Source organism: Microcebus murinus, chromosome X (genome assembly GCF_040939455.1).
Source record: "Microcebus murinus isolate Inina chromosome X, M.murinus_Inina_mat1.0, whole genome shotgun sequence".
Taxonomy (NCBI): domain Eukaryota; kingdom Metazoa; phylum Chordata; class Mammalia; order Primates; family Cheirogaleidae; genus Microcebus; species Microcebus murinus.
In genome coordinates, this window is record NC_134136.1 from 47,532,845 (window position 1) to 47,549,115 (window position 16,271).

At 36.9% G+C, this 16,271-nt stretch overlaps 1 protein-coding gene across 1 annotated transcript; it reads right to left on the reverse strand.

Annotated features, from left to right (window-relative positions):
• Positions 1–11,757: 11,757 nt before the first annotated feature.
• C1GALT1C1 (C1GALT1 specific chaperone 1) lies at positions 11,758–16,083 on the reverse strand. Its single transcript, XM_012738928.3, has 2 exons — positions 15,691–16,083; positions 11,758–12,745 (listed from the first exon to the last, which is right to left on the reverse strand). The coding sequence occupies exon 2, from the start codon at positions 12,738–12,740 to the stop codon at positions 11,784–11,786; it is 957 nt and encodes a 318-aa protein (XP_012594382.1). The 5' UTR covers positions 12,741–12,745; positions 15,691–16,083; the 3' UTR covers positions 11,758–11,783.
• Between the last annotated feature and the right edge of the window lie 188 nt (positions 16,084–16,271).

Consider the following 16,271-nt stretch of genomic DNA (forward strand, 5'->3'; position numbering starts at 1 on the left):
GACCTTTCTATGCACTTGGGCTAAAGTGCATAGAAAACCCATCTTCCGTTTATGGTCAATCTTAGTTCACTTATACCTCACTTATTTCTCCCCACCCCCTAATTATTTTGAAGCAAATCCCAGACATCCCATCATTTCATCTATAACTACTTCAGTATGTATCTTTAATAGATAAGTGGTCTTTTTTTTTAAGAAAAAACACACAACCACAATACCATTATCACACCAAAGTTGTTTCTTAATATGATAAACTATCTAACTGTTCAGATTCCCTTGATTGTTTTTTTTTATTTTTTTTAACTGTTGGTTTGCTTTAATTAGGCACTGGATAAGATTCATACGTTGCATTTGGTTGTTGTTTATTTAAGTCTCTTTTTAAAGTGTTCCCCTTCTTCCCCTTTAATTATTTAAGAAATCTAGTTGTTTTGTAAAGTTTCCACACATTCTGGATTTTGTTGATTGTATCACTGTGAAGTCATTTAGCTTGTTTTTATGCCTCCTGCATATCCTATAAACAAATAGGCTTGATCAGATTTGGGTTAAATGTTTTTAGTGCCCTGTCTTGAGGAAAATCATACCCAAAATATGCCCAGAACTTCCAGATTTGGGTCCCATTGCATTCTTCAAAGAATATATATCTCCTATCATAAATGGAGTATGGGGGCCATGCATCTACTTTAGTAAGAACAGTAATCTGCTTTGGAAGTTAAAAGAACAGTTATGAATTTATTTGGTGATAAAGGCCTTTCTTCTTAATAACCTTGCTGTTATTCTAGTGTCTCAGCCATCTTCATTTGGTTGTTTACCAATATATGACATACGTGATTTTATTTTTCAGATGGATACAGACATTTACAAGATTGTGGTGACCTGTGTTACAGTTAGAAGTTGGTGAGAAAGGTGAGGGTGGATAGTAAAAAGAGAGAGATCATTCCGCTGGCTGTTCCAGCTGGACCTCCCAGGATATAACATAGGTGAACTTAGATCCAGGGTCTGACCCTTAGGCTGTTTCCCACTGACAAAACTTATAAGACTTGGAGATTTCCCAGTTAGAATATAAATATATTAATTTATAGTAGTAAGTCTATCTAGGGTAAACAGGAAGTTTCTTGGTGAACATGGGTAAGAGCAAAGGAAGGTTGGTCACTTGGGGTAATATATCATTTGGGCTGGGGTAATAAGGCTTGGAGAATTTTTCCTGCTTCATCATTATTTGGAATGCTTATCTCTGCCAAAATCTTGTCTCTTTCCTAGCCTGTCTAGGTGCTCTGATAGTTTACTTCCTATATCCTTTTCAAGTTCCATGTAATTTTCCTTTTGTTGTGCCAGTTTTATTCTACTACTTGCCATATTATAAAATTATTTGATCCTGGTATAAAAGTATAGTATTTGATCCTGGTAAAAGTATAGTCTCATCGGAACATACTTATAAATCATCTCCCAATGGAGGCTTCTTATTTCTCAGATAGTCTCATTTTATACTGGCTTCATATTCAGATGTCTTTCCATTTAGGGGAGGAGGCACCCTATTTGAGGGCTGTAACTCCTTATATCCTTTAAAAAAGAATATAGAAATCATTTGTGTGAAAACCAAACTTTGAACCTTTATTTTTGATACTAAAGTAATGTTAATTGACCAAGATTGCCTATGGAATGTTAGCAACAATGATAAACAAAGCACACACAAACACACATTAGAGAAAAAGCTTTTAATTGAGGCTGGTTGCCTTGGCTCACACCTGTAATCCTAGCACTCTGGGAGGCCGAGGTGGGTGGATCCTTTGAGCTCAGGAGTTCTAGACAGCCTGAGCAAGAGCGAGACCCTGTCTCTACTAAAAATAGAAAGAAATTAGCTGGACAACTAAGAATATATAGAAAAAATTAGCTGGGCATGGTGGTGCATGCCTGTAGTCCCAGCTACTCGGGAGGTTGAAACAGAAGGATTGCTTGAGCCCAGGAGTTTGAATTTGCTGTAAGCTAAGGCTGATGCCATGACACTCTAGCCTGGGCCACAGAGTGAGACTCTGTCTCAAAAAAACAAAACAAAACAAAACCTTTTAATTGCCTGGTTTCTGAAATAATATATCCTTGTATCTAACCACTGTTACAGTTAGTGTAGGGAACACTTTTTAAATATTCAACTTCAACATCTGTTTTTTACTATGCTAAGGTACACTGACTGTGTTGCCTTGGTGATGTGGACTAAATAGGTATGTTCCCTGCCTCCCCTGGGTCTGAGGCCTCAGCTCATCAATGTTAATCAGAGAAGTCACTCTATGTGTGCAAGCATTGTGATTTTCTAAACATTAGGTCATGTGTGGAAGCCAATTCAAAGAGGTTAAACTAACAGATACATCAGCCTGTTTAGGCATTATGCTTAAAGGGAACTTTTATTTTACCTATATTCCTGAGAGTATAATACAGGGAGAGCCTGTTTTCTCTTAGGCAATGTGTCTCTCGTTCACTCAAAATTAATTTTGTGTCAAACCAATTTAAAATCTAGCCATTTCTGTGTTTCTGACTCACTTTTACTTAGCCAAGGTCAGTTTGGCTCAGTAGGTATTTATTGAGTATGTACTAGGTGATGTGGCACAAAGATGATCAATACACAAGTAGTCGTTGCCCTCAAGGAGGAGTTTCCAACCTAGTGAGTAAAAAAAATTTACATTAAAAAAAAATCTGGGTAATGGTAACAGCCCAATATTAATTTATAAAGCCAGTAGGAATTTATTATACTAATACTTTTCCAATTTTGGCCATCAAAATTTGTAAATTACATATGAAACAAATAAAAATAATATTCCTTAGATTGTATCCAATGTGCGGTTAAAAGAAAATCCAAGTGTCTTGGAGTTGCAACAATTCTGTGTTCCAACTCAAATTGTCCGGTTGTCCAGTAGCATAAAGTCCTGATCAATCCTTCTAGCAGACTGTCTGTTATAGTGGTTTGGTGTTCTGTTGGCAGCTGCATTTTTTATTTTTATTTTCTTTTTTGTGTGTGTGTGTGTGTCCTGGACCCCAAACAAAAGCAGCTAGGTTTTATCCCATGGGTAGTCATGAATATTTCCAATTTCAGGGATTTGATATTCCCCAAACAGAAGGTCATAGGGCATTTGTTAAATAATGATTATATCCAGCCAAATTCCTCCTCTATACAAATCAGCAATTGAGGATACAGTATTTCTTAGTACTTCAGAAGAAAATAAAAGAATGGCAATTCATTAAATTTGTAGAGGTATTTTCATTATAATAAATATTTTACTTTTTTTGTTTATGAGAATAATGTAGCAATTATATATTAATGGAATATGAAATGAATGTATGCCCAAACAAAATGTGGTAAATATTTTAACTTTGTTTATCTAGGTTCTTTAATTTTGAGAATATCTCTTTCAAGGCTCTTCGAGAAACTCAAAATGGTTCCAATTTTTAAAGGAGTATCCACTAAAACTGATTTATAATGAAAGAAATACAATGAAAATGTATGCATCCTATGTCATTATAACCATCATTTCTGAGGTCTCAAGCAATCAGAATAACTCAAGTTATTCAGTAACCTATAAGAATCAGGTCATTAAAATATATTTTGGAAGCTCTGCAGAACACTTATGTTTAGTATGTCATTAATCATATTAAAGCAGTAAAATTTAGATGAAATATAATTGTACTCTTAATATCACAGTCTTTCAGGAGCAGTTTCTGTAGAAATACCTGTCAACATCAAGACTCAAGCATGTAAATGTATTATACTTTTTTATACTCTGTATGTATTTTATACTTTGTATGTATACTTTTATTATACTTTCTTATGGCAGGTAAAAGAATGAGTAGATATTACCAACTATAATATCAATGTGTTGAATATTGTATTAAAACCAGTTAAGTACTAGTAAAGGACCACAACTCCATCAACTCAGGAATGAATGAACAAATTTTTTTTTTTTTTTATTTTGAGACAGAGTCTCGCTTTGATGCCCAGGCTAGAGTGACTGCTGTGGCGTCAGCCTAGCTCACAGCAACCTCAAACTCCTGGGCTCAAGTGATCCTGCTGCCTCAGCCTCCCGAGTAGCTGGGACTACAGGCATGTGCCATGATGGCCGGCTAATTTTTTCTATATATATGTTAGTTGGCCAATTAATTTCTTTCTATTTATAGTAGAGACGGGGTCTCGCTCTTGCTCAGGCTGGTTTCGAACTGCAGACCTTGAGCAATCCGCCCTCCTTGGCCTCCCAAAGTGCTAGGATTACAGGCGTGAGCCACCGCACTCGGCCAAATGAACAAAATTGAGAGCCAGTTTTTAAATTAATGTTGAGACTATTAGGCAGCTTTGCCTGTCTCTAAAAGGCTGGCCTTTTAGAGAATATAATGTATGTATGTAAAGAGATATAGGAGATGATTCACTGGAATTTCTCCCAATAATACTGTGTTCATTAAGGTCATAGGGAGAAAAAGTAAATAAAAACATCCAAACTCATTAGACTCATTAGTATAATTAATATTTGCCTCTTAGAGTGAAAATTAAAGAACTCCAAATTTTATCCTTAAACACTTTGAGAAATAAAAGATGAATTAGTGAAATAATTTCCACTTAAAATCTTAGTTGTTACAGAGAATTACAGGTCTCACTATTAATGTCTAATTCTAATTAAATGGATTGTTTTGGAAATGTGTTTGTGAAATACAGCAAATATAGTAATACTAACAAGTGCAAACTGATGTTTCAAATGACTAAAAAAACTTGGATTTGAGGGAGGCAGGAAAGGTGTGTAACTCTCCGAAGTAGTTAACCAAAAATTGAGGTATAGGCATCAGTCTTATAAGGAATATTGTAAAACAACAGGCTATGATGTCCAAAATATAGCAGATATCTTAATATCAACATACACTAAATTGGTTTATCTTTCAGGCAAAAATAGCGAAAAATCAAATTTATCAAACCACTCATACGTTTTTAAAAAATCCCTTTTTAAAAGTAAAACAAACCAGATTTATATATCATAAATGTTATTCTTGTTTCATTCCCAATTTTAAAATACTTTAACTTCAACCAATATGTGACTATAGAGAACTTGCAGGGCATAATCAATTGCTTTACTCCCTTCAAGTTCATTGTAAGTGTTCACAGAACTCTACCATCTAGATTTGAAAGATAAAAAGATTTACTTTTTCTAATTTTAATTTTTACCACAGACTTGATTGTCAATGATAACTGTTATCGTTAATCTGTGGTGAAATAAGTAGTTCCTTCTGACTTTCACAAGCATATGAGCAGAAGACTGGGTTTTAAGGAATAAATCATTGGTCCTAACTAATAAGCACTTGCTTGGAGAAAGTGCCTTTTCTCTAAACATGCCTTGAAAACAAATCAAGTTCAGTTCCCTTTTTGCCTTACGGGAATCAATATTGGGGAGACTGCCAAGATTGGGTGACTCATTATCATTCTCACTAACTTCTATTTCAAAAGGGGATGCTTTTTGTCTTTATCCCTGAATTCTGGATTGTCCATCTATGCTGATGCATAATGAAGCCCTGAGGCTTGAAACTTGCAAACCAGTAAGATGATTTCATGATGAAACTGCATGTTAGTTTGACACTGTCTATTAATAGTCCTTAAGTAAGCTTAAAGTTGAGACAGCTTTTACAAAGCAGTATGTACTTCTAGTTTTGCTTCCTTATCAGTGGAGCTTGAAATGTCTATTTCTGCATACTTTTTAAAACATTTGTAGTTTTCAGTGATCTGAAAGGTTTTGTGTATATCTCTTAGTCTGGATACTTTTTAAATCAGTTCTAATGTGGCTGCATTCAAGATTCATTTTTTGAAGCCAAAATTCACTCTTCACATCTGGACTAGATTGGACAGAGTGAGGAGGCCGGGCAGAGAGTCCTTTTTGCCCTGTGGACAGCTCTGGACAGCTTTCTTAGAGAGTTGACTTGTCCAGGATTAGGAAAAGTATGCTTTTGCATGACTAAGTTCTTTCTAAAGTTTTCTTGTGTAAGCATTTTATGTTTTTTTTTTTTTTTTTGAGACAGAGTCTCGCTTTGTTGCCCAGGCTAGAGTGAGTGCCGTGGCGTCAGCCTAGCTCACAGCAACCTCAAACTCCTGGCTCAAGCAATCCTCCTGCCTCAGCCTCCCAAGTAGCTGGGACTACAGGCATTCGCCACCATGCCCGGCTAATTTTTTGTATATATTAGTTGGCCAATTAATTTCTTTCTATTTATAGTAGAGACGGGGTCTCGCTCTTGCTCAGGCTGGTTTCGAACTCCTGACCTTGAGCAATCCGCCCGCCTCGGCCTCCCAGAGAGCTAGGATTACAGGCGTGAGCCACCGCGCCCGGCCTTGTGTAAGCATTTTAGATTTAAGAAAGTTCAGCTTGAATTACATTTGAATATAGAGTAAAACAACTTCATTTAGTTGGATAATAGCATTCTGTAACACACCAATTATTTATCTCCTAAATAGCTTTCAGAAAGCCCTTGACTGGAAAATATTTTTCACTGGTATGGCTTTATTCTGTTCTAAAAATACTAGGGGCTAAAATGTTATTAAAAACTTGGATGCTTGTACTTATTTTATGTTGTTTCACAAGGTGAAAATGTTTTATTTTGTAAAATGTCTGGAATCCATGAAGTAATTCTGCTTTTTGCTTCCTAACACAAAGGTCTGAGAGAAGGCATGTGGCCTCATTGGCGTCTGGGTATTAAACTCAATTCTCTCTCAAGTACCGAATGCCCAGCTACATTTACAGGGATGCAGGAGTCTCACTTAAATGTTGATTTTTACTAATATAAAGAGAAACCTCTTGATTAAAGTGTGGGGAGGTGTAAGTCATACTAATTTGGTCAGTTTTAGCCCTAATAATGGCTGATTTGCTGTGAAAGGGGAGCATGTTCTAAGCTAATGTTCTTAAAAGCAAGTTATGAATTTCTCCTTAAAAAATATTTATAAAAAAGCTGTTTCAGGAAAAGCTGTTTTATTGCATGGCTCAGATTAAATGTACAGGTGTTATCTTAAAACTATTAAGGAATTCCCTTGCAAATTTGAATATTCAATACTAGCTGTTATTCACATCAATATTTTAATATTTTACTATCAATAGATATAATACAAAGGATTAATACATATTTAACTGTTTAGAGTGCTAGTTAAACTTGTTCAAATGAGTAAGAGGAAAAGGGAAACAACATTCCCTGAGTGCCTACTACGTGCACAAACTCTACGTATCTTGCCTAATCCTTACAATGATGTCTTGAGGTAGATTTTAATTCTCATTTTACAAATGAAACTAAGGCTCAGAGACATTATATAACTTCCTTGAAGATACATAGCTAATAAGTGGCAGAATTGGAATTTGAATCTAGGTTTGCCTTACTACAATGCCTATGTTTTGCAGAAAACTCTCCTCTTGTATTTCGTAAATTGTTAATCTCAGCCCACATTTGAATTATCATTTTTATGGGTTATTGGGGAGACATATAAGTTGGCAAGCCTCTGTTCCACAGTGGGAAAATATGAGTAGGTTTTGAATGAGATAAGAGTGTCTTAGCTTTCAGTGTCTTATTTGTGCTGCTGAGGGAATGTTTTTCTGTTTCCCTCTTCAACAGCAGAGTATAGTGGGAGAATATTTTGAAATTGAACTCAGTCGTGAGGTTTGAACTTTTCCTATTATCAGTTACCTTCAAGCCAGGTGATTTGTGACCATTTAAAGGTTATGTTATTTAAAAGCCTTTGCTGGATCTTTAGAAAAGGACAAAGGGAGGGTTATTTAAGGAGTACCACAATGAGAATGTAGAGTGTAATGTGCTAAGGCGGGACTAGCAGTTGCTTTGAGATAGTTGGGGAAAATGATTAGTGAATATTAAAATCAGTGACAGGAGCAGTTTTGGTTCAGTTATAATTTAAGAGTAAAAGTTCAGGGGCCTTATGTGGATTTGTATCCAGATCCAATGATTTAATCTTGAGAAGGACGATCCAGTGATTGAACTCATGCCAGGAGATGGCCTGCAGCCTGCTAAATGTCAGGTTGCAGTTTCCATTGTATTCAAGAAAATTAGAAAGATAAATACAACTTTTTGAAGAAACTTTAAGCTTTCTCCCATTGACATTTAACCTTGGGGATCTCATACTTCTAGAATTACTTAGACCTGTGCTGTCAAATATGGTAGCCACTAGCCATCCATATGTGGCTACTGAGCACTTGAAATGTGACTAGTCTGAATTGAGATGTGCTGTAACTATAAAATACACCCTGGATTTCAGTCTTAATAAATAATGTAAATAATTTTTTTCTGTTGATTACATGTTGATATGACAATATTTTGGATATATTTGGGTTAAATAAAATGTATTACTAAAAGTAATTTCACCTGTCTTTAACATGGCTACTGGAAATTTTATTTATTTATTTATTCTTTCATCTGTCTAGGTATCTATGACTTTCTGATGGAAATTTTTTAATTATACATGTGGCTCAGATTATATTTCTGTTGGATGGCGCTGGGTTGGAGAATAGGCAATATTCACTGAAGTTTTCTTCTAGAGGCAGTGCTTTAGAGTGGCAAATATGGAAAAGATTCTCAGTGCCAGCATTCAGTAGTCCATCAAGTCAGGTATAGTTTTTCCCTCTTCCCCTCAGATGGTTCTAGGGTGGTATTTTGACTATTAGAACATTCCCATTTATTCAACACTTTGGGTACATATGTGGATGTCTTTTATGTCAATCACTTGATCAAAGCATGTTTTCCCTAATGCAAGTCTGTAAACAGTACAGTGAGGGCACTTATTCTTCTTATCTCTGTAAAATCTGAGTCGTTTTTAAGTCCCACTCTTTATGCCAGGGCTTTTGCCAAATTGCCAAATAATGGCATAGCCAATGTGGCTATTCTTGCTTGGAATCAGTGAAAACTACCCCAGAAATAGGAATTATGTGGTTAAAAGGAAGCATTTATCAAATCCAGGAGTTTTAAGACAAAAGGCCATTATATTCTAATAATAAATTATGGTTCATCTTATTGCTTATGTAAACCTTATGTGAAATGATTACTTGACTCCCTGTAATGAAGGAGTTTGGGGTCCTTTTGCTTTGCACAAAGCACCATGCCTAGTGTTAACCTCATAGATACCCCATATATACAAGGAAAATTATATAGATTCCACACTAAGTGGATTTTTTTTTATTATGGTAGAAACCCTAGCTACACTGACATTTCATCATTTCATACTTTTCAAACAATTCATTTTCCTCATTATCCTTTAAGTGCTCTGTAGTATTTTATCTTTGATATTAAAGTTGAGTATGATTAAATTTGGGGGGAATATTTTTTGAGGGGAGGAGTTGGTAACATTTCTGAATTTCTGTGAATGCCAAAAGAAAGCTAAACTTACATAAACATGCTGTTCACATAACTATACAAGCATGCACTGGATGCATTTGAGTCAGCCTGTATCAAAAGGAACACAATGTTCTTAACAAATGAAGGGGAAACTGGTCATACATCACTAGACTCTGCTTTCCACAACTTTTCTAATATAGGTGTGCCCTGCTTTAAGGAAACCCAATAGATGGGTTTGTTTAAATGCATCATAGAAAAATCTGGGTATTGTAAATCACATTTGATACACAAGCTTTTAGCTACACCCAAAATGCCAGGGTCTAAATCTATTATTACATATTTTGCTCAAGGTTCAATGTTTTACAGAAGGAAGATCCAGTGAACTATTCATGCAAGGAGATGGCCTGGGGCCTGCTAGAAGTCTGTTTGCAGTTTCCACTGCATTTGAGATAACCAGAAAAATAAATACAACTTTTAGAAGAAACTTCTTTTCTCTCATTCACATCTGTCATGAGTGGGGTCTTATACTTCTGGAATTGCTTAGACTTGTGCTATCCAATATAGTAGCCACTAGCCATATGTAAAGTATATTCGCAATCATGATCAATTTCCATTAGACCTACCTTCATTCTTTCTAACTCTCCCCAGTAACAGTGAGGTTAGGGTTATAGTTTTTGTTACTTTTCTATGTAAAGCGAATTGACATATATAGTGATCAAATCTATAACTATTGCTTCTGTAGTATTATTTTCCCTGTTACCAATTCAGATTTTATCTATAAGACTGAGTATAAATGAGTTCCAAAAGACAGCTTATTTAAGACAACTAGCATTTTATATAAAAAAAATCGCATGAATAAAAATATGATCAAGAGCATCAGTTTGGTTTTAAAAAAGCAATGTTAACACCCATTAACAAAACAAACAATGGAATGCATTCTCCAACATTTATCGTGATACTTTGACACACTAATGTAACTGAAGATAAATGCAATAGGAAATTTTTATATTGGTGTAGGGGGCAAAGTGGCATGTTACAAACTGTGTTATACTGAGAGACTGTTTATCACTGTACTAACACTGAACACTATCTGTAGTAATTGCATCTGAAACCACATATTAGGGTGCTTGATAAAGGGGTTTTATTATTCTTCAAAATTAATAGCCCATCTTAACCAAAAGCCCCAAAATCAGAGAAATTAAAACAAAGGGTTTTTACACACTAATCTGAGGATCAATAATTTCAAGCCCAAGACCTCTTGAGGGAATTCTCTTTTGGGTTTGCTAAAGCTGTAGGAGACCATTACCATTAGGCCAGTTACAGGAAATATTGATTTCTAAAATGTCACAGTCTCACACTATGGTGGCTTATAGATCTGATAATACAGCATGTGCTGGCCAGATTATATGACAAGTCAGCTCCAAGTATCTCACACATTTATAGCACAGGCGTCTTGCATCCACCACTGGGTTAAGTTTCTGAGTAGTCACTAACATTAGGCAAATGAATGGTAATCCAAGGTAGATAGTGAGCTTAGGGCCTGTGCACAAAAAACAGATATGGTACAACCATGAACATGGGGAAAAAAAAATCTCTGAATTTGACCAAGGAAACATAAACCAGGACAGACTCAACTCTAGCAAGTGAAACCATCAGATGGCCCAAACAAGTTCTTCAAAGGAGATTTATATAGAATTAATTTGCTGAACAGGAATACATAAATATCAATTGATACATTTTTATCCAAGTTGCAGCTGGGAGCTCGATTAACTGGGAAACAACACAGTTAAATGATATTACATTGTTCATAGTCACCACTCCAATTTCATTATCTGCACACTGAGGTAGAGAGTTACACTGAAAATTGTATGCTAAGAAATGCCACCAAATTAGCTCCCAGGAAAATCACTCAAGCTTGGCAAGTAATTTTCACTTTTTCTCTCAGGGACAGATTTCAAGTTTCACCTTAACATTTCCTTAGTTGCTTGGGTTGTGTACTTTGAGAAGGCAAATCCACTGGCACTTGGGGAAGCTTAGAACATAAATCAACATTATAGAAGGAAATACACAGCTAAAAGTTTTACTTTAATTAGAAACTCAATAACTTAGAAAGCTAAAAAGACATGCTAAATTTTTAACCAATCAGCAAAGATATGTGCCACAGATTTTAATGTGGCACATAATTTAGAATTTACTGCATAAATACAATATTTATAAATATATCCTTTATATGCAAAATTATTATTAAGACATTTCTCCCCAGTGCACAATTTTCATGTGTTTTAAGGAAAAAAATACCACCCCCTTTAAAAATATACCACTAAACTTTAATGTGTGATTACACCAGTGCCACTGAATAAGAGAAATGTACTGTTGTATTGGATATGTAGTCATTACTACAAATGACAATACATGTCCAATAGGTGATCACATACATCTTCCTGTTCCACTTTTCAGTCATTGTCAGAACCGTTTGGAGGTAAGAAAACCAGTGCATCATTGAAAATATGCCCAAATGCTCTAAGACGGTATACCCCATACATCATCACGTGCATCTGATTAGGAGTCAGACCATTAAAAGTAACAGCCATATCTGAACAACATCCTTCCACTACCTGGTTGGGGTGATTAGTCATTGCCTCTTTAATAAAAAGGCCAACAGATTTGGTATTAAATACATCTTTTCCATCAGCATCTTCTGCATTTTCTGCAAACACTCCAGCATATTTCAGGCAAACTGCTAGCTGCTTATCTTCAGGTATCTTCCAAATCATCCCTCCCTGTTCGGGACACTTTTCAGGGATATTGAGAAGGCTGTTAAGTCTTTTCATCGATTCTATACTTAAGACAATTCCTCCTTCCACACCCACATATTCAAGGTCTCCAGATTTTATAGTGTGGCCTAGATAGAAGGGCTGTGATGGATCCTTTTTTAACAAAAAATACTTTAGGTTTTCAATAATGGCAAATGTAGTGGGTCGTGCAAGGAAGAACCAGTTGTACTGGTCTCTATACTTATCAAAAGCATACTTGTAAGCTTTTCTCATCATTAACCACATGTCGTTTGTTTCCATATTAATTGACTCAAATACTTTAACATTTTCAGAACTGAAGAACTCTGCTTTGTCACAGTGTTTGGTCCAAGTCTCCTTCACTGCAGCCCAAAGACTCACATCCTTGGGTTTTACAAGGATAATACAATATACTCGAAAGCTCTTACTGAGCTCCATGTGTTCATCCTCTGAAATTTTCAAGATATCTTCTTTGTTAGGAGCTTGTAGGTGATGATGCTCATGGTGGTGCATTCTATTTCCATGACCAATCCTAATATGTCCTAGCATAGTGATCAAAGCACAGAAAATGCTTCCAAGCATCACACCCTTCAAAAATGAGCTGCTTTCAGAAAGCATTTTTCCTACAAAGAAAAAAAAAAGACCCTTAAAATATGTAATAGAAAAGGATTAGTCTAGTAATTTGATTTGGTATTTCTTATATACTTACATTTTACTCATGATGCTAAAAAAAAAGGCTCCCAAAGCTTGAAATCAAGTAAGTTGCATATGATACCAAGGACTCTCAGAATCTTTAGCTTCCAATGGTATCATTACTGTTTGGTATAAATTGTAACTTTGCAACAACTCCTCTATGGAGAATTTGCTGTGGGAAGGCTATTTTTGCACTTCATCTATAGGGATTTAATTAACCAAGTACTAAAAGCATTAACCCTAGAAACCAATGTTACAGAGGCTGTCTGCCCATCATTCTCCTTAAAGAATTTTTCATCACAAAATTCATATTATTTTATATGACCATATTAGTCTATATTTATAATATACATATAAAATACCTCTGCAGATATAGACTTTTACACCAAAACATTAAATTGAACAGCTAAAACCATTTATAATTGAGAAATCACCAACAGTATCTGTGCTGATATTTCTGTTCTCAACAGTGTTTTGTTTAATTGATGGACGTTGTACTTAGATGTTTTGAGTATATGTTAATACTTACCCTTTAATTCCTAAGACCAAATGGTTTCAAATACAGTATACCAACTACTGATATAATAAAAGCTTGTAAAAAAAATAGTGAATTTTTGGATAAAAAAAATCAATCAATATAGGCATATCTGGGGATCATTAATGAACATTTTTATTTCCACAAAAGGCATTTTCTTCTTCTTTGAAGAAGTAAAAAGGGAAAGTCTATACTTTTATTTCAATTAGAAATTAAAAGAAAAACAACACTAAGTGCAACTGTTGAAAATAATTATATTCTAATCATTTATGCTAGTAAAGGCTAAAATTTTTAGCCAATCTCTCCTCCACCACCACAAAGAATTTTTTACTGAGCTACCTGGATTTTTCCATTTGTATCTTAAAGTTGAAAGAGGCCTTAGAAGCTACCTAATGTCATTTATCTCATTTTACAGATAGGGAAATGGAGGTCCACAGAGGTTAAATAACTTGCATAGCTAGTCAGTGGTAGAAGTGGACTAGAAACATCAGTTTAATGCTTTTTCTATCACAGAATAATCATCTCCATAGTGCTTCTACTATATTATTCAGAGTTTAATGAATTACTGAATAACCTTGTTTTCTTACAAATGGAGAAAAAAATGTGGGATCTGTTGACCATGACTGACATTTTGCACCCAATATCACCATATTGCTACAAGGAAACCATTCCCATGGTTTTCTTCTAGAGGAAATGGATTTTGACTTCTACCAGAAGGAAAAGGTGTGGAATAGCTTGGCAGATGTAATTCCTGAGTGGGGAAAGAAGCAGGATGGCTTTCCTGTGTCACTCACAGAACTTGATCAATACACACAGCTCCAAGAAAGAAAAATGACAATGGGACTGCAAACTAGTTCAACCTCTGTGGAAAGCAATATGGAGATACCTTAAATCGATACAAGTGAATCTACCATTTGATCCAGCAATCCCATTGCTGGGCATCTACCCAAATGATCCAGTGACACTCTACAAAAAAGACACCTGCACTCGAATGTTTATAGCAGCACAATTCATAATTGCAAGGCTGTGGAAACAGCCCAAGTGCCCATCAATCCAAGAATGGATTAATAAAATGTGGTATATGTATACCATGGAGTACTATTCAGCTCTAAGAAACAATGGTGATATAGCACATCTCATATTTTCCTGGTTAGAGCTGGAACCCATACTACTAAGTGAAGTATCCCAAGAATGGAAAAACAAGCACCAGATATATTCTCCAGCAAACTGGTATTAACTGAGTAGCACCTAAGTGGACACATAAGTGCTACAGTAATAGGGTATTGGGCAGGTGGGAGAGGGGCGGGTATATACATACATAATGAGTGAGATGTGCACCATCTGGGGGATGGTCATGATGGAGACTCAGACTTTTGGGGGGAGGGGGGGAAATGAGCATTTATTGAAACCTTAAAATCTGTACCCCCATAATATGCCAAAATAAAAAAAAAAAGAAAAATGACAGAAAACAAGCTGTGATTAATATTAAAATTGTCAACACAGAGAGAAAAGCACATGAAGACACAAGAGAAGATGGTCATCTACAAGAAGCCTCAGAAGAAACCAAATTTGACACATTTACCTTTGACTTCTAGCCTTCAGAACTGTAAGGAAATAAATTTCTGTTGTTTAAGCCAAAAAAAAATTAAATTAAAAAATAGAATTATCAGATGAACTCTTAGTTTAAACAGAATTCTGCATTTCATATTACACAATTTTTTTTTATTTCTGGCCAGTATATAATTCACACATGGCTCTTCGCCCAATTATAGCATATGCATATGTCAGAATTCTTTCTGACGGGGATCTGCTCCTGGCTGCAAAAATATTTATCAAAATTCAAAAGTCTAAACATTTCAAATAATATCACATGAACAAATGATTCTAAAGAGATTTTTTTTCACATTAGGGAGGCAAATAAAAAGTAACACTAGGAATGCACATGATAGGAAATCATTGTGTGCAAAGGAAAGGGAAACTAATTGCACACGAGCACAAATAAGGCAGAAACTACCCAGCTGGTTTTTTAGATTAACCTTTCAGGAAGGTAAAGGTGGTTGGGCGGAGTACGGAAAAGGGAGGAGGACGAAATGAAGAAGAGAAATGAGAGGGAGGGCACGGTGACCTCCAGACCACACTGAGAGGCCAAGCGAGGGTCCCCAGGAGGGCAGCTCTTCGTCTCCCGCGCTCACCATCCTCCCAGTGCACCTGCCCGGGCATCCCGCGTGGAGCATGCCAGGAGTGGGCTAGCACCCAGGCCTTCCCCAAGGGAAAGGAGTATCGGGGGGTCTGGCTGATCCGGGGTGCGTTTGGGGTGGAGGTCAAGGCCCCAGCACTCACCCGCGTCTAGAACGGCTCGGGGGTAGGAAAGCGCAGCTGCGCGCGGCTTTACTCTCCGTTCGCGCGCAGCACTCGGTTACGCTCCTGGCCGGGCTGTTCTAGATGCAGGCGGTGTCCTCTCGTTGGTCTCGCTAAAAGTTGGGGAGGGCCAGGAAGCGGACGCCGCCGAGGGTAGCGGGGCGAGGCAAACGAGCCCTCAGCTGGGCGGAATGGTCTGTTCGCCCGCCCCCCCTGGCGCCGGAAGGGTCCATGGGCACGCAGCGCGCACGCAACGTGCCCTTTCTTCCCGCCCCGCGCCGAGTTCAGGGTAATACGTCCGGTTGGCGTGACCCGCACGCTCTCGTGTACCCAGTGGGACGCTCAGAGAGGCTGGCGTGCTTGTGACTCTCTGACACCTCCCACTTCTCCACGGCGTGGAAACTGCGAGAGCGAGAAAGAACCTTGTTCCCTGCAGCGCTTGTGTCAGTTCTCTCAATGGTTTCTCTGAGGTTCCCCGTCCTCTCCGCACCCTCATGTTGACGAGAGGGCGCTCTACCCAGTACTCCTGGGCTGGGACCAAAATGTAAGCCATTGAAGTAGTC

Bases quoted from the DNA above. Each gene is read 5' to 3' on its own strand.
- C1GALT1C1 (XM_012738928.3), bottom strand. From the start codon at position 12,740: ATGCTTTCTGAAAGCAGCTCATTTTTGAAGGGTGTGATGCTTGGAAGC.